The following is a 20,629-nucleotide window of genomic DNA, read 5'->3' as shown; positions in this document are numbered from 1 at the left end:
TAAAATCAAAGACATATTTTTAACCAAGTTGTGTTCCAAATTTGAAGTTGATGTCACAAAAATTGAAGATTTTGTTTAGGTGTAATTCCAAATACATCCATTGAATATTTTTTTGTAATGCATTCTCCTGCAACAAAATTAATACATTTGTGTCCAAATATCACTTCTATCACAAAATATGGAACCTTGAGACTCCGATCTTTCCGTTGATATGTTTTTTGTCAAGATTAGAAAAGGTTTTGATTATAAAGTAGTTAAAATAACTGTTCTAATATGAACGACGCCCACTAGGGGAGGAGCCCGCTAAAAGAAATTAGAGTACCGTTACCATGGTAACGCAACATCCAATTTCAAAAGGGTTTTCACAGGATGAATTTTGAGTTCGTAATCTTTCAAATAATACCTTATTTATGATGATTACTAAAATATGTGACATGAAAAAAAGGTGATAAAAAAGAGCGGAACGGTGACAGTTAATGGGTTAATATTTTTGGGGTGTAATGCTACTGCTTTAAAGGGATATTTCACCCCAAAATAGAAATTCTATCATCATTTACTCACCCTCAAGTCTCTATGAGATTCTTTGTTCTGCTGAACACAAAGGGAGATATTTTGAAGTATGTTGATAACCAAACAGTTGCGGGGCACCATTGACTTCCATAGTATGATATCAATATCAATGGTGCCCCGCAACTATTTGGTTATCAACATACTTCAAAATATCTTCCTTTGTGTTCAGCAGAAAAAAGAAATGTATACAGATTTGGAACAAATTGAGGGTGAGTAAATGATGACAGAATTTTCATTTTTAGGTGAACTGTCACTTTATTGTGTAATGTAGGTTGTGATGATGTTGTGATGTTGTTTATTTCAGAAGTAGAAGTGAAATTTAGAAATCCTATTTTGCTTCAATATAAAAAGGTGCTTTTTTAAATTATAAATGTTGATAACTCATGTATATCATGCTTGAAATAACGATGTGTAAACTGCTGAGAATGTATTTTTATAAGCAATTTTGTTCAGATATTTTTGCATTAACATTTGTAATTGAAACAAACACAACTGATCTACCTGTTATTTTTTGGGACATTGTGAAATGTGGTTTATTCATTAAATAATTCTAATAGGATAAATATAAAAAAAAAGTTCTTCAATGTTTAATTCATAAATGCAGATGTCCCACTGTACTGAGGGTTCTCAAGCCAACAAATTATGATATGATAGTTTTTCTTTGTTTTTTAGATAAATGTGTTTTACCCTTTTTTTTGTATTTCCTAACCTTATTTCTATTGTTGTTATAGAATATGTAAGCATGTGCATGTTTTTGTGGTATTGTTACATGGTTTGAATGCGATTAAAACAACAACAACAACCAGTGTCCCCGGGATGTTCAATGCAAAAACAAAACTCAATTTCCCATGAACCTCACGTTCGCGTTCAACCCCGGAAGTAGATTATTCTCTTAGCATGGCGCAAATGAATACTTTACTATAATAATTGCTAGGACTGGTGAATTTGCAACTAAGTGGATTATATGAATATGTAATTCCAACGTGAGAAGTTATCAAAAGAAGTTCTGAGTAAGGTAAAATACGTTTTGTGCTTATAACTATTTTCATGCCTAAAAGATTGCTAGCATCAGTGCTAACCGACAGGTTTTAACTCAGAATTTTAATTCCCCACATTTTATAGAATTTAAAAGGATTTCTCTTGAGTAAGTTTGACTTCTCTGTCAGACTCATTTACTAAAGATGCTATTTTATGACAGCCAGGAAGCCTGTTTTATAAGATTTAGTCATCTAGCTACCATTAGCCCAATTCTGTATGAGAAATCAACGAGCTATTTTTCATTAATTTTCATTTTTTAATATGTGCTAGTTCTAAAATTATTTCAGCACGTTTATCTGCATCATGATCAGTGTTTCCCCCGACCATTTGTCTCGCTCAGCTGTAACGTAATTACCTCAGGTAACGTTACATTGTTTAAACTTCTGACTAGTCCCACTTGTAAAAGCGAATCATTCATTTAAAACCTAATATTGTTTTCATTCGGTTTGAACATGTTTCATTTTCACACAAGCGTAAGCATAAACATAAGACAACTGAAACATGTAATGACAAAATTTACAAAGAATTTAGTCATTTTACGTCTCTTTTTGCACTTATATATATGCTGAATAAAATACTGTACGTTAAGTGTACTGTCTAATGTTACATTACCTCATTAAATCATGCTCTAATATCAGAAAACATGACATTGCTATTATGTATTCTGTTAATTTGTAAATTGAGTGCTAATACTTATACTTCCAATAATTGTTTAAAGCTATTGTATACAGTTATCCCAGTGGCTGTGCACTTCTGTACTGTAAAAGTAGAGAGCATCTTGCATAATTACTAGTATTCTTGCCTAAATAATCTTATGTCTTAATTGACCTTTGTAGATTAGGGCAAACTCAGTTGGCAATCTCTGCCATGATAAATCTTCTGTTTACCACATGGTCAACAAGTTCTTTAGACACACCTCAGATGTCTGCTTTGACAGTTCATGCTCACCTCTCTGACGGGTTTCTTGTTTCGGCTTATAATTGTTTGGTTTGTGCTCTATGTATTAAGTCAAGACACCACAGGTGAGTACTAGGGTAAACAGGCTTTGTAGAGGGTAGATGTTTTACAGCAGTAGCTGTTTTAACATTAAGTGACATGGGGAAATCTCTTTTCATCACTATATAAATCAACAGTCAGAAAATAAATTCTTTAGGAATGAAAAAAAAAAATGTTTTAGGAATAAATGTTAAAAGAAATGTTATTTGAAAGATGAACTCCCCAATAAAAACCTTAAAATAATAATAAATAAAGAACAAAACTGTACAGTTTGGTGCTACTGAAGTAGAGATTTCTGGATCAGTGCATGAGGGGAAAAAAACTAATTTTGAGAAAACAAGCTTTAAAGACGTGTATTTGCAATATACAGACACAAACAGAAATAGTGTTATGTAATAAACACTTAAATGTGTATTTTGGTTTGAGTTTAGTTTTCTTTCCACTAGTCTGAAATGTTATGGCAGCAAAATAGGCCAAAATCTCAAAATTGATGCGTGCAATAGAACAAAATGGTTGCAGTATCTTGCCTTAAGAGAGGTTTGATAAAATTATGACCAGTTGTATTTAATTCACTTAGAATGTAAGAAAATGAAAAGTGCATTGTATTGTGAAAAAATGACAGGTAGGCTATTTCTAGATGAAGCATTGCTTAGATTTATAAAAAAAAAAATTAAACAGGGGAATTCTGTTAGTATAGGGGATATTTATTTATTTGATTATTATTGAGCATATTCCTCAAAGTTCTGTATGTGATATGGAAAACAAACATTCCACATGTTAATGTTTGAAGAAAAAGATTATTAGTGAGTTTTGTAATGTAGTATATGATAATTGTTCGAAATGAAGAATGTAGTGTTACATCGACACATCGATAGTGTCACAGTGTTAAGAATACATTGAGTTAAATGTATCATCCAGCTTCCAGATAAATGGCTGTTGTTGTTGTTCACCATGACTTTACATGAGATCCAAAGAATATCAAATTAAACTATTTGCTATATGGAAATTGTGCTCACCCTTTTTCTTCATCTTAAAGTAGAATTTAAAGTCGATAGTCTTTTCCCTACTGTGTCATTTATCCGAGTGAAATGGCTTCCCGAACAAGCAAAAATGTGGGGCGGGACTTAATTTAGTCCTTGGGGAATTGATTGGTTCACTGGATGTTTGTTGTTTACTATTGGTGGATCTCATGTGATTGACAGGTTTATTAAAGATTATGAGGGCATAAAAAAAATAAAATAAAAAAAAGATGTGCACGAATAAATCATTTATAATAAATACTGTAATATTCTATTAAAAAACAAAAATTGTCCATGTTGTTTTTTTGGTGACTTTAACCATTTGTGAACCTTCTATGAAGACCTGTCATTCTCTTTTCTTTAGATTTTTTCATAATGGCGTCAGGCGTGGGAGAACAAGCACGTGGTGGCGTGAGCTCCCAGTCATACAGCAATGAGGAAAATGCAGCCTTAGACATGACCACCAGCGAGAAGGTAACACACTGGCCATCATTACTTATTACTGAGGAACAGCACTAGTAGTTATTGCTGTTTTTCTGTTTGTTCGAAATGTGACAAACATGGATTGCATTTCTCCCTCAGGTGGTGGAATTGCTAAACCAGGCGGCCCTCATCTCTACAGAGGAAAAGCTTATTGTCCTCAAACAGGTTTTAAAATCCTTTCCATATTGCCATAAATATAAAAATCAAATGTTTAGTGTTCATGTTTATGTATTTATGTCATTTTATTATTAGGTGCAGGAGCTGATTATCAACAAGGACCCTTCATTGCTTGATAATTTTCTGGATGTAAGTTTCATAATCCATACAATCTTCACCAGCTTGTGTAAATGTTGCCTACACAGAAATTAAATTTATGTTTTCTGCTTTTATCCATTCTCAACAGGAAATCATCGCGTTTCAGACTGACAAGTCAATAGAGGTGCGAAAGTTTGTCATCGGATTCATTGAGGAGGCAAGGTGAGTGTTGGCTGGTGCGCTTGTAAGCATCCAGTACGTAATACTTTGACCAATACTTCATTACCAGTCGCTTTTCGTTTATTCAGCAAAAGAGACAATGAGCTTCTGCTGAGGCTGATAGCCAACCTGAACATGCTGATGAGAGATGACAGTGTGAATGTGGTGAAAAAGGCCATTCTGACGCTCACTCAGCTATATAAAGTGGCTTTACAGGTATCAAGTCGTTACACAGTATTTATTGTTAAGATGGGCTGATGTTTTTAGGTGTCTGACGTGGTCTTTATTTGTTCTGTTAGTGGCTAGTGCGCACTAAGAGTGTGACGGACATGCAGGAGGCATGCTGGGATATGGTGACCCAGATGAAAGAGGATGTTCTGGCATTGCTGGATTCCGATAACGACGGAGTCCGCACACACGCCATCAAATTCACAGAGTCCCTCATCATCACTCTTTCACCACGGACACCTGACTCTGACACGCCCAAGAAGCAGGAGGGAGACATCAGCCTGGACAAAATCCCCAAAGACCACACATATATTCGATCTGGTTAGAGCAGAGTCACATTTTCAAACTCCTAACTTCAAATTCATACAGTCATACGGGGCTCTACGATTAATCGAAATGATAAAGAAATCGCGATATTGCTTTCAATATGATTATTAGAGCTGTACGATTAATCGTTAAAAGATGGTGATCTCGATTCAAACACCCACGCGATCTTATTCCTAAATGACAACAATTCGCCTGTGTCTATTAAACCTTTGACAAGGAGAGCTGTTGTCATGTATAAGTATGAGGATTCATTGATTCATTCATTCCAACCGATTAAAATTTTTTTTTTATTCAGATTAATGAAACATTTTGGTAACACTTTATTTTAAGGTGATGTAGTTAATGTGTTACTACATGTACTTGTAATGTAAATCATGCATAATTACAAGTAACTAACCCTAAACCAAACCCTAACAGTAACTCTATAGTAAGTACATGTAGTTGATTAATATTACTCAGTACAATGTAACTACGTCACTTTAAAATAAAGTGTAACCAACAGTTTAAATAGACTGCAGCAATGAACATTTTCTCAGAACCTCTAGTAAATTACATGTTATTTTGTTTAGTTGTCTGTTCAGATTCGTGGGAGAATCACAATATCTTTTTGAAACAAAAACAAACAAACAATTAATTCAGAATTATGCAGCTCTAATGATTATCAGTTTATCTAACTTAATATATGAGCTACATGTTTCAGAGTGAAGCGTGGCACGCATGCAGCTCATGATCCAGTGTTTGCAGTGTGTAAGAGCGCCTCGGTTCTCAGTAAATTCTGCTTTACTCAACTCTGCATTTGGGAGCATAACATACACCATACAACCATAGACCCATTTCCCCCCAAACCATTTACCCAAATATTTGATGATGATTTAACATTTGAACATGTAGAAATAAGGACAGCCATAAATAGTAGATTTGAAATTTTACAGTTGTTCTGAGTCGTGTATTGATGCGCTACATGTAAAAGATATATTTTTTGTTTTCCTGTCAAAACAGAGTTCATTTGGAATTATTCAGCCTTTAATAGCATGCAAAAGCCACTGCTGGTTTATTTGGTAGTGGGCAGAACTAATGCGCAAGCGCTCACCTATTACAGTCCCTGTTTTGATTTCAGCAAATCAGGTTGATCGAACACAGACCAATGTGATTAATAAGTACGTTTTACAAATATATTTTAATTCTCTCCTTCTGCTTCCTTTTGCTTCCCTTTTCTTCTCTCCTCATCTTCCTCACTTCCTCCTGTCCTGCTCTAAGACACTTTATGTGAGGAGGGCAAGTCGGCTTTGGAGCAGTTGTTAAAGTTCATGGTGCACCCTGCCATCTCCAGCATTAATCTAACCACTGCACTGGGATCACTGGCTACGCTGGCCAGACAGCGGCCCATGTTCATGTCTGAGGTGGTGCAGGCCTATGAGACGCTACATGGTGAGTTCTGTTAACTGACATTATTCAGAGCTTTGAACACAAATCTAATCATTTCTTTTGTTCTTAATCTCTTTTGCTGTGTTCCTCAGCTAACCTGCCCCCGACTCTGGCTAAGTCTCAAGTGAGCAGTGTGCGCAAGAACCTGAAGCTGCATCTAGTGGCGGTGCTAAAGCACCCCAGCAGCGTGGACTTCCAGGGCCAGATCTCCACTCTGCTGCAGGACCTCGGCATGTCTCAGAGCGAGATCACCCGCTGCACGCCAGCCATCGTACAACCCCGTAAGAGACTCCATCATGAGCCCTATGTTGAGGGCAAGAGGATCAAGATGGGTGAGTGGCTGTTTTAATGAGCTGGATTGCTCATTGTTTGGTGTGGATCAAACAGTTGTTGGTATTGATTTTGAAAAGAAGGGGAATAATGCCTTGTTTGTGCTTGCAGAGGGCGCTCTAGTGGAGGATGATGAGGATAAAGAGGAACCAGCTCCTGTCGTCACCCCAAAACCATCCTCCTCTGTTGGCACCCAATCAGCCATCGATCTCACTGCTGAGTTCCTGTTGCCTCTGCTGTCCCCAGAGAATGTGGCCAACCTGGTGCGTACTGTGGCTAAACTGCTCGCTCCATAACATGTCTGGTCTGAAATACAGTTAGCAAGTGTGTTGTTCCTCTTGAATTTTGTGTGTGTGTGGTAGGTTTGGTTTAGGAACTAAAAATGTGTTTCTTCAAATGCTACATTAATAGTAAGAATAGTTATTATATTATTAGTAGTAGTAGTAAATAAATGTGTATATTTTAATAATTATATAACTGTAATTATAAAAAAATAACATTGCAATATATTTCTATTGAAATAATACAGCTGTACTTTCAAATGGAAAAATAAAAATTAGATTTTTTTCACTACAAGTTAAAATACTAAATTGTCTTAAAAGATTCCCTTTCAAACGTTAAATCTTCAAGTTTTTATTTCGGTGGAAAACTGCAGGTTTTCTGGTTAGTTTAAGTTTTTGTTGATGCTTCTCATTACAAATGGTAAAATGCAGAAATATTTTGGAAATGATACGAACAGTTGAAAAACTATACGAACGAGTTTGTGTGGAGCAACATTTCTTTTCCATTATTTTTATTATATTTTAACTGCACACATGTATACTTATGCATTTAAACATAACAGAAAGATCAGGAACAAAACAAGGCAAAAAAACTTCTCAGTACTTTACATTAATATTTATTCAGTACCACCTCTATTCTTAGTCTTCTGTTAGCACCTCACCAATTTAATGGCTTTTACTGTGAACCGGGTGAACACAGGGCCACGCTTCACTCTGAAACATGCAGCGCAACAGACCAATTTACATCCGTTTTAAATAAAAAAATCGCACTAAGACATATCACTATTTCAGTTTTATTTTGATTAATTGTGCATTCCTCATTTTTATGACGTTATGGCATCATGACATTTTTATGATTTCATTCATTATTGGTCTTTTTTGACTTTTAAAAAGAACAACTATTTAAATCTAATTCGAAAGACTGAAAGTCAAAATAGAAAATGAATTTGTCAAAAAGTTCAAAGTGTTGAGTCGCACATAGTCTCATTACTGCAACTTGTATGTGTGTTAACTTTGCACGTTTTCTGCTTCCTTTTGATGCAGGTGCTCATCAGTATGGTTTACCTGCCTGAAGTGATGCCAGCCTCTTTCCAGGCCACCTACACGCCTGTAGAATCGGCCGGCACTGACGCTCAGATCAAACATTTAGCCAGGATGATGGCCACGCAGATGACTGGGGCTGGGCTGGGACCAGGTGAGGTGATGGATATTTTGAAGGAAGGAGAGAAAAACTCCTTGAGTTCCTGTCAGCACAGCTGTAAAGATGGTGAGGGGGTTTGTGCATAGCGTAGCATTGCATGTTGAACAGCATCTCCTCTTACACAGGGCTGGAGCTGTGTAAGGCTCGAGATGAAGAGGTGAAGGAGGAAGAGGGAGGAGCGGCTGAGTCCAGCTCCAAAGATCCTCTCATCATCCGCAAGCTGTCTGCAGTGTCCCTCGGTCAAGCCATCTCTGTGGTGGGGGCGGTGGCTGCCTACAAGAGCCCTGTCACTGAAGAGGCACCTCAGATCAAGAAGCTTCCAGAGCCCATACTGCCCACCTCACAGCCCAAGTAAGAGTGTCCCCATAGCACAACATATACACACACACACTTGGGATGCTATATGCGCCAACTCATGTTCTATCATTTGATTGGTAGTCACTAAATTTGCCCGATCTTACGAACTGATTCCCATTCGATGACATCAAACTTTAGCGCCACAGTCACCTGTCATGCTTTAAAGAAATATCAGTCTCTATAGGGGCTTTCGCACTTGAGGAACATTTTCATAGTTCCTAGAACTATTGTCGGAAGTACCTGGATTTTGGCATGTTTGCACCGCAGGAACTAGGTACGATTTTAGTTCTAGGATCTCCTTTTGGAGGAACTAATTTAGCTCCTATTTCGGAGTAGGGTCTAAACCAGGATTATAGGAACTACCAGCAAGCGAAACACCGGCATCCGCCATTTAAAAAAAAGCTGTGTAAACACACAGATTATAGCCTATATATTTACTCCACAAACTATATGACATAACCTTAATGCTAAGGAGAAAATCCAACGCATCTTTGAGGGGACCAAACCAAATACAATTATGCATTTCTGCTCCGCTAGCAACACTGGACATCAACAACACGGCAAAAGCTAATACCTTTTCATTACTGTCTATTTTCTATGTATAACACTTCTATCTAATAACGTATTAGACAGGACTGTTTGTCAGATAATAAACTAATGAACATGGAGAATGCGAGCACTGTGTGCTGAGGCTCTGCCGTTTCTCTGCGCAGTCAAAATAAAAGTCACAACAACAAGTGCGGCTTACATCACTTCAGAGTTCCTACTGACGGTGCGAATGCAATCAGGAAAATGTTCCTACGGGAACCACCCTGGTGGCTAGTTCCTAGAACTACCTGGGTGAAAGCCCCTTATGTCATGCTCCTTACCATAAACGCTAGTTTCAACACACTAGTGACACAACTGAGGCCACGGCCCTTTATTTTGCGTATGCGTTGGGCCTTTGCAGACCTTTTTCATGCTCGAACAGCAAAATTACACACTGTCGAAAGCATAATAGGTTGTCTTTAAATACTGTCTAGTGATTGGCTCACTACATTTGAAACAGAAACATTGTATTTGTGTGGTTTAATTGTCTCTTTTTGTTTTCCTCCCTCATTCAGAGCTTTTGGTGCCAGTGGCAGAAAAAAAGTGTTCAAATTGGCGGATGTGGTGCAGCCATTTTCAGCGGCTCAGATCGAGAAACTTACCAACATGGCCATTAAGAGGATCCTCCAGTCAGAAAAGGCCATTGCACAGACTGGGATGTCCCATGTGAGTCTGCTTTTGGGGACTTTTCTATGCATAGTCTCAGCCACTGTATCCATTCAACAGAGTCATCTGTGTGTTTTATCTTCTCCCAGGTCCGTGTGAAGCTGCTTGCACGCTTGGTGACCCAGTTTGAGGGAGGGAAGAAAAAGGACTTGTTGCAGTTTATCTTGGAGGATATGCGGAGCAGAAGTGAGCTGGCCTTTTCCCTGCTGTACCACGAGTACAATGAATACCTGAGTCAGCAGCCCTCCTGCTCTCTGGACAGCTACGAGCACTGTCTGTTCACACTTCTGTCTGGCCTGCAGGAGAAACCTGAGCAGAGGGATGGGTGAGAATCACCTCATAACATCACAAATTATTTATCAACTTGATACAATCAGTGAAATAAAATAGTTAAAGGTATAGTGGAGGATTTTCTTTTTCCGGGTGGATCATCAAGACTATTGGTCCTCCTAATTGTCAATCATTTTGGTGATATGTTTACGTGCGCTAGAAGCACAGGTTGGGCTTCCCACTGATGCCTCAGTCGCGAAGTTTCTACTCGACAGGTAAAGTTTGGCATGCTATTTGGAGAAATCCATTTAAAATCACTGCTAGTAAAAGTTAATGTAAGCTATGATTAGCGATGCTAGCCGTCTCTTGTGCACACGTTTAATAGGTAGAGTGTTGCGCATGTGCATTTTTTTCAAAAAGTGGAGAGGGCGGTTCTTTTCTAAAATTCTGGAAAATCCTCCACTATACCTTTAATCAAAATGTACACACTGCAGTTTTTGTTTGTTTCTCTTGCCGATACCATGTCGTTATACATTAGGGATTCTCAAACTTGACTTAAATATTCACTTGAAATAACCCCTGAGATTTTAAGTTAATTTTTCAATATTTTAACACATTCACGTTCACAGTTTTGGTCACATTGGTTAATGGTCACATGATATGCGGGTAAACGTAAAATAGTTAATCTTTTTTTAGTGTTTTATTTTGATTTGTTTTTATTTTGAAATTATTAGTTTTTCACTTTACATATCTGTTAAGTTAGTTAATGAAACGTTAATTAATAATTAGCGTTTCATAACTCAAAAACCCCAGTTTGTAAAACCTCGTCATACATTATACTGAACTGAAACGTTTTCAGTTATCAATGCCGTTGTAGATATGCAGGCATCTTTGTTACCCATTATTACTTTTTTCCACTACTAAATGTATTGGATTATTGAGATGTATATAAATAAAATAAGTAGTACTCGACTGTATATGTGATCTCAACATGGCTGCCATCTTAAATGTGGATTTTTATTTTTATAATCCACTGATATGATCGTAGTCAAAATAACATTTTAGGGTGAAAATTACTTAGCCAATTTATCTTTAAATGGGTAACATTCAAAGATGCATATTTTTTTAAATTACCTTAAAGATTTTAGGTTAAAAGTTTTGTATTGTATTAAGGAAAGTGCATATTCTGTTTTCTCGTTTTTAATTGCCGTCATTATTGAATTTTAAATGGTCCTGCATTGACATGAATTTTTAAACGTACAAATATTCCAGGTAGTCTCCCAATTAATTAGAATCTGCATCCATAAGAAATAGTTGCCAAAATGATGTTTATAATGGTTTTGGATGTTTACATGTCACCCTGCAGGACATTTAAACTTCCCAAATATGTTTCATTGTCAGCTACCCAAATTCAATGTTATGTGAACTAGAAAAAATAAACTTTGCAAGACTGTCTTTAGCCTGTATATTCTGGCATGCTCAATATATCTGCACTATTCCTGATTTTCATTTGTCTCAGGCTTTTCACCAAGCTTGTGTTGGAGGCTCCGGTGATTACAGACTCGGCACTGGAGGTGATTCAGCGCTACTGTGAGGATGAGGTCAGCCGTTCTTCTACACTAAAACCCAAACGTTTCTGAAGCCATCATTTAAAAAGTTCTGGTGGAGCATCACATTTAAAATCATTGTTTCCTCACTTGTCTTTCAGTCGCGTGTTTACCTGGGCATGTCCACGTTAAAGGAGCTCATTCTCAAACGCCCCTCCAGACAGTACCAGTACCTCAATGTCCTTCTGAACCTCAGCTCTCATGAAAAAGAAAAGGTTAACCTCTAATCCTCTGTCTTTCATTGTTGCATTAAGTAATTTCATAGTAGTATAATAACAATCCCAATGATGTTCAGGTGCGGTCCACTGCTCTCAGCTTCATCAAGCGCATGTATGAGAAGGAACATCTGAAGGACTGTATCGAGAAATTCGCTCTCACCTACATGCAGTTTCTGGTCCACCCAAATCCACCGTCTCTTCTGTTTGGAGCAGGAGAGGATACAGGTTCCAAGACTTTTCCTAGTCTTCAGATTTATCCCAATTTATGATACTTTAATCTATGTGCTCATACTAGTTCACAGAAAAATTTACATGATCTCATATTGTTCCAAACCCATAAGACGTTTGTTCATCTTTGAGACACAAATGAAGATGTTTTTAATGAAATCTTCCATTGAAACTCTGACACTTCAACACGTTCATAAAGAATAGAATAGAATAGAATGAGGCATTTATATAGCGCTTTCATATGTACTACTGTACACCCAAAGCGCTTTACAATCATATCTGGGGATCTCTCCTCAACCACCACCAGAGATCGTAAAATCCATATGAATAGAGCAGTTTAATCCAGATCTTCCGAAGAGACCCAATCGCTTTATATGATGAATAGACTTAATTTAACAATAGTATTAATTAGTTATAAGTTTTATTTTATTTAATATTAAGACTTGGATTAAACAGCTTGATTCATGTGGTTTTATTTTGTGAGGTCTTTATGAACATTTTGGGTGAGTAGACTTTCAATGGAGGGAAATACATTTCTCAGATTTCATAAAAAATTTATTCATTTGTGTTTCGAAGATGAATGTCTTTGGGTTTGGAACGACATGAGGGTAAATGATGACAGAATTTGTATTTTTGGGTGAACTAACCCTTTAAGTTTCCTTAATTGAGAAAGAAACTTTGTTACTCAAAGATTTTAACTAGTGTAAATGAACTCAGTGGTGTACTGTGCTCTAAAATAGTGGTGACTTTGCTCAATCCTGCTGTGTCCTCAGAGGTAGCATCGCCCTGGACTGAGGAGAGTGTGCGGCAGTGCCTTTACCTCTATCTGTCTCTCCTGCCCCTCAACCATCGTCTGGTGCACGAGCTGGCTTCTGTTTACACCGAGGCCATCGCCGACATCAAACGCAGTGTGCTCAGGGTCATCGAACAGCCTGTAAGACCTTCTCGCCCTCTAGAGACACCCATATAATCACTGCAAAGTTTATTTTTTGTTCTTCGCTTATGGGTAAAAAGGAGTTTGAAGTGCATGACCAGCAGCTCACTGTTAGCGAAACATACAGCTATAGCTGTTTGTGCTACGTCACCATGTAACACATTTGCATAATACATTATGTAATTAGTATTATTACATAATGTATTAATTAATGAAATAATAATTAGTATTATTGCATAATACTACATTTGCCTGCTGGCTCAAACTAAGGATATTATAAGACCAGGAAGAATTTATCACTATATCAAGGAAACAGTTTATTTTCTCTGTGAGGGCAAAACATCGTTATATGGACTTGGGAATTGAAGAACCAATAACAATATTCATCATCAGTACAACCACAACCTGTGTTCTCACCATTTTTCTAATGACTTCTTTCTGAGCCATGCATTTCAGTGCTTTAAAGGAGGAATGACACATCTGAAATGTAAGAAAAATACGACTGTGGAACGTGGTGTGAAGTCGTGCTTGCGAAAGTGGTTCTGGTCGCTCTGCTAATTCTTCTTGACATTATTGCATCATAGTGCAGTTAAAGTAGTTCTTACTGCACCTGTTTACAGCACTGGGAGCTGAAATGTGCCAGTTATAGTAAAGGGGAGTTACAGTTATGCTCCTATTATTCTACAATAGGTTTACATGCATCCTAGGTTAAAAAAAAACTGTTATTTTCTCATAATATACATTGCAGCATCACTTCTTTTCTCACAGTGTCTGAAACTTCCATAAAGGATTTGATCTTTCTAAACCCCTCCTTTCCGAGAGCATACTCTTCTCTGATTGGTCGGATGGACCAGTCTATTTTGATTGGTCTTCCGCTTACTGTGCGTGTTGTAAATGAAACGCCACTACCAGATTTAAATTTCAGCTCTTCCTCAGCACTCGTATACACAATGATACGGACAGTAACGATGGTGTCGGTTTTACTATATAGAGTCCTGATCTTTTTGAAGTACATACAAAGTGGATTTGCTTTCGCAGCGCAGAAAACAGGATCTCCTTGACATGTCCACAACATGAACCAAACTCTTCCAGTCTCAGCTACAATTAGTGTTTGAGGGTCAGAGTAGACGTTGTTCGTGGGCAGCCAATGAAGTCCATAGACTGGCATTATGTAAATGTGAAATGAGACTGGAATTACTGATGATTCGTTTCGGCTCTTCAGAATCAAATCTTTATTTTAGGAGACAGTAACTTTATTTGTTTTGAATTGTTCTTTAAATTTAGACCTTTTACATTCACAAACAGCTATATTACACACTACATCTAAGGTAATATCTAAAAAAGCATAATGGGGAAATTTAACAATAACAGCATTGGTACTCTAGCAAATAACTGGCTTCACAGCTAACAGACAATTTAATTTATTGCGTTCTTCATTTAAAACGGTTTAATAATGATGATTTTAATTGTTTTGTTAATTCAATGTTTTTTCTATAGATAAGAGGAATGGGAATGAGCTCTCCTGACCTGCTGCTCCTGGTGGAGAACTGTCCTAAAGGAGCAGAGACGCTGGTCACTCGCTGTCTGCACATACTCACTGATAAAGGTGTGTGTGTGTGTGTGTGAAAGAGAGAGAAAGAGTGTGTCTGTATATGCATCTCTGAATAGTAAATGTAGATTGTATTGTCTATATTTTTTGGATTGTATCGTTTCCACAGTGCCTCCATCTCCTGAGTTGGTGGAGAGGGTGAGGGATCTTTATCATAAGCGAGTGCCAGATGTTCGTTTCCTCATCCCAGTTATCAACGGCCTGGAGAAGGTTTGTCTCATCTCATCTGATTCTGTCCTAATTATCAGCGCTAATCACAAATACACAGCATTGATGAAATAAGTAAGGCCCAAGATTCTGTGTGTTTGCCATAGTTTAGGTGTTATGTGTTGTTGTTGTGCCTGCAACTCTTTTACACATGATAAAAACAATAACTCACAGCCTTGGGAGTTTAAAGTCACCCTGAACAAGGCTCAACCGCTTCGATTTTAGAGCCAGAACAAGGCCGTCGATCTGTTAAAAAAAATACTATTTGCACAGATTTTTGTTATTAATTGCACCTAAGATTAACATTTGTAATCATAACAATTTGTAATCATAACCGCTGCAGTGATGTGTATTTTTGTAGGCCAACCTGGAAATCCTGACCTAAACGTCAAATTATCCGATTGTTTTTAAAATCTATCATTTCTTATTAATTACAGAATATTAAAAGTATTTCAAAAGCTTTTATTTGAAGTGAACTTAAAACAACTTTCATGTAGTCAGTTCATTTTTCTCCACTTTCAATTTTGCATATTCATTGTCACAACAAGTAATACATTTACAAGTTAAAACATCAGCATCGCTATTATTGGTACTTGCACACACACCTGCATGCTGTAATCACTGAGACAAGCAGGTCACTGACAGGATCAAAAACTGGCAGTCTTAAAACGTGCGAGCATCCTAGATCAGCATAGCTGCTTTTAACCCTTTAATCTCAGAAATGAACACATTAACTGCCACATTGCACTTTAAAAGGCAGTTAAAATGGCTCTGTGGAGACTGCAGTGATAATGGTATCTTGATTGTGTCGAACAGAACGAGGTGATCCAGGCGCTACCCAAACTCATCAAACTCAATCCCATCGTGGTGAAGGAGGTGTTCAACAGACTGCTGGGCACTCAACACAGTAATACCTGCTATCTCTCTTGTGCATTTGATATTGATAAAAACAAGTATTTTATGTATTATAGGTTGATCGAAGTTCTTTTGAGAATGATGTTTTGCTGTAGTTCAGTAGAATTGTAGTGAACTAAGGGTATTGTCTGTTCTGTAGGCGAGGGCAGTTCCTCCATGTCTCCACTTACTCCTGGAGAGCTCCTCATCTCCTTACACAACATTGACTCCTCCAAGTGTGACATGAAGTCAATCATCAAAGGTATCCCTGTCCAGCCTTTTACACAATTTTTTTAAATGAATATATACAGTTAAATGCTTCTGTTCGTTACTGATTTCATCTCTTTTATATACATTTATTTATTTATTTATTTATTTAGTTATAATAATTATAATCTATTTATGTCTGGCCTGGGACAAAGTATTCAAATATTGCTTAAAAATGTGTAAAATATTTTGTAAGCATTTTGCGTAGTTGTGCTTGGAGTCAACCGTTTTATTTGTGATGCACTTTTTCTGCATAGTTAAATCAACCCTGTAGCTGATTTTGCTAAATAATTTTGTTAGATAAATACCTTTACCAAGTTTAGGGCCAGATTTACTAAACAGGGCAAAGTAGTGTGAGAGCGCAATTCCATAAAAGCACTGATGGGAGTGGAAAGTTCTGCACATGATCTACTTACGATGCGCAAATTAAAGAACACAGACTCAGCCGGGTCATTTCCATAATGACCAACGCAATCAACCAAGAGCAGCGCAAATTAGCGTCAGATTTAAGAGCGTGCTTTTTTTGGGCAGTAAATAATGGCGCAAACACCAGTAAATTGATGAGCGCAAACCTTAGTAAATCACAAACTAAATTAGTAATTTAAAAAAATACTCTCCTCCCATAAATTTTGCGTCTGACTCCTACAAATGCATATGCAATAAGGTCAGCGGCAAAAATAACTCTGTCCACACCTTTTCAGCGCTAATTTTTCACTGTGTCTGTAGTAAATCCTGACAGTAGTTTTTTAACGCCACAAGAGGGTTTGCGCTGGCACAAGCTGTTAGTAAATCTGACCCTTAGTGTTTTGTTCCTCCCTCATATTTAAAATCTATCTGAACTTGTCATTAAAAACAGGTTTCCCCTTCGGACATCACTTTTGATCGCTACTGTATATATGAATGTGTGGCTATATATGTATGAATGTTTAATTAGTTGTATTTAGTGTAGTTTAAATGACATTTCATATATTAATAATCAAAATGTGAAAAGATGCCCATTAAATGGCTCCAATGTGGAGAGAACGCTTTCATTCCCTCTTTTGCTTTTCTTCTCACCCTTTTTAATTGTTTTTTGGTGTTGTTCTTTCCCCCTGGCCTGTAGCCACGAACCTGTGTTTTGGGGAGAAGAACGTGTACACGTCAGAGGTGCTGGCGGTGGTGATGCAGCAGCTGATGGAGCAGACTCCTCTCCCCATACTGCTGATGCGTACGGTCATCCAGTCCCTCACTATGTACCCTCGCCTGGCTGGCTTCGTCATGAACATCCTAGCTCGACTCATCCTCAAACAGGTCAACGGACAGAACCCTTAACATAGTTATTGGCCAATGCCAGTAATCTCATACTCATCTCTCATTTTATAATCTTGTGCTGGTAAACCTGTACACTGATTGACTGTTGGTTGATTGTACAGGTGTGGAAGTATCCTAAAGTGTGGGAGGGCTTTGTGAAGTGCTGCCAGCGCACCAAACCCCAGTCCTACAATGTTCTCCTCCAGCTGCCTCCACCACAGTTGGCCAGTGTGTTCGAGCGCTGCCCGGAGATGAGGGAGCCCCTCCTGCAGCACGTGCACTCCTTCACCCCTCACCAAGTGCGTATCACCAAAGTGTCAGGGTTTGTCCCAAATAAGTGCCCTCTGGGAAGTGAATGGCTACTGGGACCGAAATCATAAATATATACACTGCTGAATAAAAGTATTCATTCATTTATTTAAATCTCACTTACCCCAAACAGTGGAATGCAAAAAACGTTTTCAACATTGATAATAATAAGAAATATTTCTCGAGCCCCAAATCAGCATATCAGAATGATTTCTGAAAGATCATCACAGGAATAAATTACATTTTAAATATATTAAAATAGAAAACTTAATATTTTACATAACTTTTTTCACTGTATTTTTTATTAAAAAATGCAGTCTTGGTGAGCATTAGAGACTTTAAAAAAAACATGAATTATTCTAAAAACTTTTGACTTGTAGTGTGTGTAATATTGAACTGAAACTGAAATAAAATAAAGCTAAATTTAAATATAAAAATTATTATAATAAAAATGGCAAAAGCACATAAAATGACTTCAAAATATTAGTAAATGATATAATTGTATACAAATAATACTAAAATAACACTGTTGCTTGATACATGAAAAACACACAGTATGCAAAATATATGTGTAAAATTTTATTATAATGCTATTCCAAAACATCCATATGAATAATATGACAAGTGGAAAAAGTTTGTGCATTCAGTGTTTTAGATGAGAACTTCAGTTATTAAAATTGTACTTCAAAATAATTTTTATTAAATGTTTTATTGTTTCTGTAGCAAGCCCACATTCCAACTTCTATAATGACCGTTCTGGAGGCCAACAACAGGAAGCCAGAGCCTGAGCCTGAGCCGGAGCCAGAGCCAGAACCACAACCTGAACTTCAACATCCAGAAGTCATTGAAGAGAGAGAGCGAGAGGTATGTTGTGATGAAACCAGAGTAGTGACAGATCTTTTCTTCTATATTGTGACGTACATCTGCGCACATTAACGAAGAATAAAAAATGGTTCTATTCATTGGTTGTTGATTGGATTTTGAGATGTGGGCATTGCACTTAAATGAGAAAGCGAGATGGCAGTTGATTGTGAAGGGGCCGGGTTAAAGCAAACGAAGGGTCTGTTCACACTTGGCAGGTTTGGTTCGATTGAAATGAACTCTGGTGCGATTGCTCTGTTAGTCCGGTTTATTTGAATAAGTGTGAAAGCTGCCATCTGAACCCCTGGTGCGCACCAAACAAGTCAGAGATCGGGTTTCAATCCGCTTCCAAACAAACTGAAATATGAACTCAACACGGACAAAAGACATCAAAACGAACCAAAAACAGGACTTGATGTCACAGGACAGAATGCTTAAGCATACCTGGTTCTTCTAATCATAGGAGTTATTATACCCATTACAGTTCAGTACAGGCGTCAGAACTGATGTCGTCTTGCAGAAGATCTTCATTTGTGTGTGACGGTGGAATTCCTGAAGCTGTTTTGACTCCTTTACACATTTTAGAAGCTCTTTTTGAGTTCTCAGCTGGTAAAAATACAGTTGCTACTACATGAAACGAGCACTTTTAGCCCAGCACAAAGCAGTGTTTTGGTTGTTAGGTAAGGTCCGTTGCAAAATATGTCATACAAGCTGTTTTTTGTTTTGTATATTTAGGTTCGGTGTTAAAAATGACAGCCGGAACGCTAACTGAACCAGGACTAAATGGTGTCACTGGAAGATTGACTTACAACAATCTAATGAAATATTAAATCACTTCTGTTTTTTTGTTTTTGTTTTTTTACCTCTATAAGACTTATAACATGCATTTACAAAATAGATGGGGTGAATTTTCATTCCACACTAACTTTGTGCGGGGACATTTATCCTTGTTCATTTTCATGGGTGAAATCCAGTCATTTCAATAGGAATCCACACGAGCAGCAATTTTGCTGATTTCGCAACCAGTTCAAGTTGTTCACATGAATTCGCCACGTTGACCGACAGAAAGCTGCTTTGTTTGAAAGTGACGACTTTGATCTATGCTTCATACATCGCTACACTATTGATAGAAGACTAATTTTGCCAATGTGACCATGTCGTAATTCAAAAAGGTCTGTGGACACAGTCTTGCTACACAGAATTATGTTGATGGATAATCTTGGGAATTTGCTAATAAAATGCTCTCTTATGTTTGTTAAGGTGCCAGTACCAAAGCATATATCAATGCCTGCACCAGTATTACAAGCAGAACCTCCACCCCCGACACCCATAGTGTTTACTGAGCCTCCAGCACCACAACAACAGATCCCAGCCAGGAGGGAAGAAGTAGAAGAGCCCATGGAGCAGGAAGAAACAGCACAATCTACTCTGGAGGACTCGTCTGAAGAAGCATTGCAGGTAAAACGTTATTATCATCATCATCATCATCATCATCACAGACCAGTACAAGAGTGCATAGCATGGCTGACCAATGACTTTAACTTTAAGCAGATGGAGGTGTCTGAGGAGGTATCACAGTCCAGCTCCATCATAGAAAAGACAGACGAACCCATTGAAGAGTCAACTGCTAAACCTGTGGATGTGGATGCTGAACCCGAAGAGGAGTCTGAGGATGTGGATGCAGAAGCAGAAGAAAGCAGTGTGGACTGATGCCATTTCAAATGAGGCTGAATGAAGGCACTGACTTTGAGTTGTCTCATTCTCTACTGCTTTGTTCAGTGTATTGTGTATCTGAACGTTAGACGTAAATATATAAAAAAGAATATTTTCTTTTGAGGTTATGACTTGTTTAAATTAGTATGAGAACAAATTGATTTTGTATGTGCCACAGTGGTTTCATTTGTAGAATAAAATATCTCAAACCAACAAAAATGAGAAACAAATCATTGGTC

The 20,629-nt window shown here is 37.5% G+C and overlaps 1 protein-coding gene across 2 annotated transcripts; it reads left to right on the top strand.

Annotated features, from left to right (window-relative positions):
* The first annotated feature begins 45 nt into the window (after positions 1-45).
* sympk (symplekin) lies at positions 46-20,620 on the top strand. 2 transcript variants are annotated; one of them, XM_082170699.1, is made up of 27 exons: positions 46-1,585; positions 3,988-4,097; positions 4,206-4,271; positions 4,359-4,412; positions 4,510-4,583; positions 4,670-4,796; positions 4,880-5,129; positions 6,393-6,563; positions 6,653-6,892; positions 7,002-7,153; positions 8,216-8,366; positions 8,498-8,723; positions 9,833-9,983; positions 10,073-10,308; positions 11,773-11,854; positions 11,962-12,075; positions 12,156-12,303; positions 13,080-13,240; positions 14,738-14,846; positions 14,959-15,059; positions 15,873-15,963; positions 16,111-16,212; positions 17,320-17,507; positions 17,630-17,806; positions 18,540-18,680; positions 19,938-20,135; positions 20,229-20,620. In XM_082170699.1, exons 2-27 carry the CDS (start codon positions 3,999-4,001, stop codon positions 20,385-20,387), a joined length of 3,768 nt encoding a protein of 1,255 aa, XP_082026825.1. In that variant the 5' UTR covers positions 46-1,585; positions 3,988-3,998; the 3' UTR covers positions 20,388-20,620. The 2 variants fall into 2 exon arrangements, with proteins under 2 accessions (XP_082026825.1, XP_082026824.1); XM_082170698.1 differs by having other exon boundaries at positions 20,226-20,620.
* The last annotated feature ends 9 nt before the right edge of the window (positions 20,621-20,629 follow it).

This window comes from Leuciscus leuciscus, assembly GCF_965113295.1.
Source record: "Leuciscus leuciscus genome assembly, chromosome: 5".
In the NCBI taxonomy this organism is placed as follows: domain Eukaryota; kingdom Metazoa; phylum Chordata; class Actinopteri; order Cypriniformes; family Leuciscidae; genus Leuciscus; species Leuciscus leuciscus.
The sequence above is the reverse complement of the archived record's forward strand: the minus strand, read 5'-3'. Positions and strand labels throughout refer to the sequence as shown.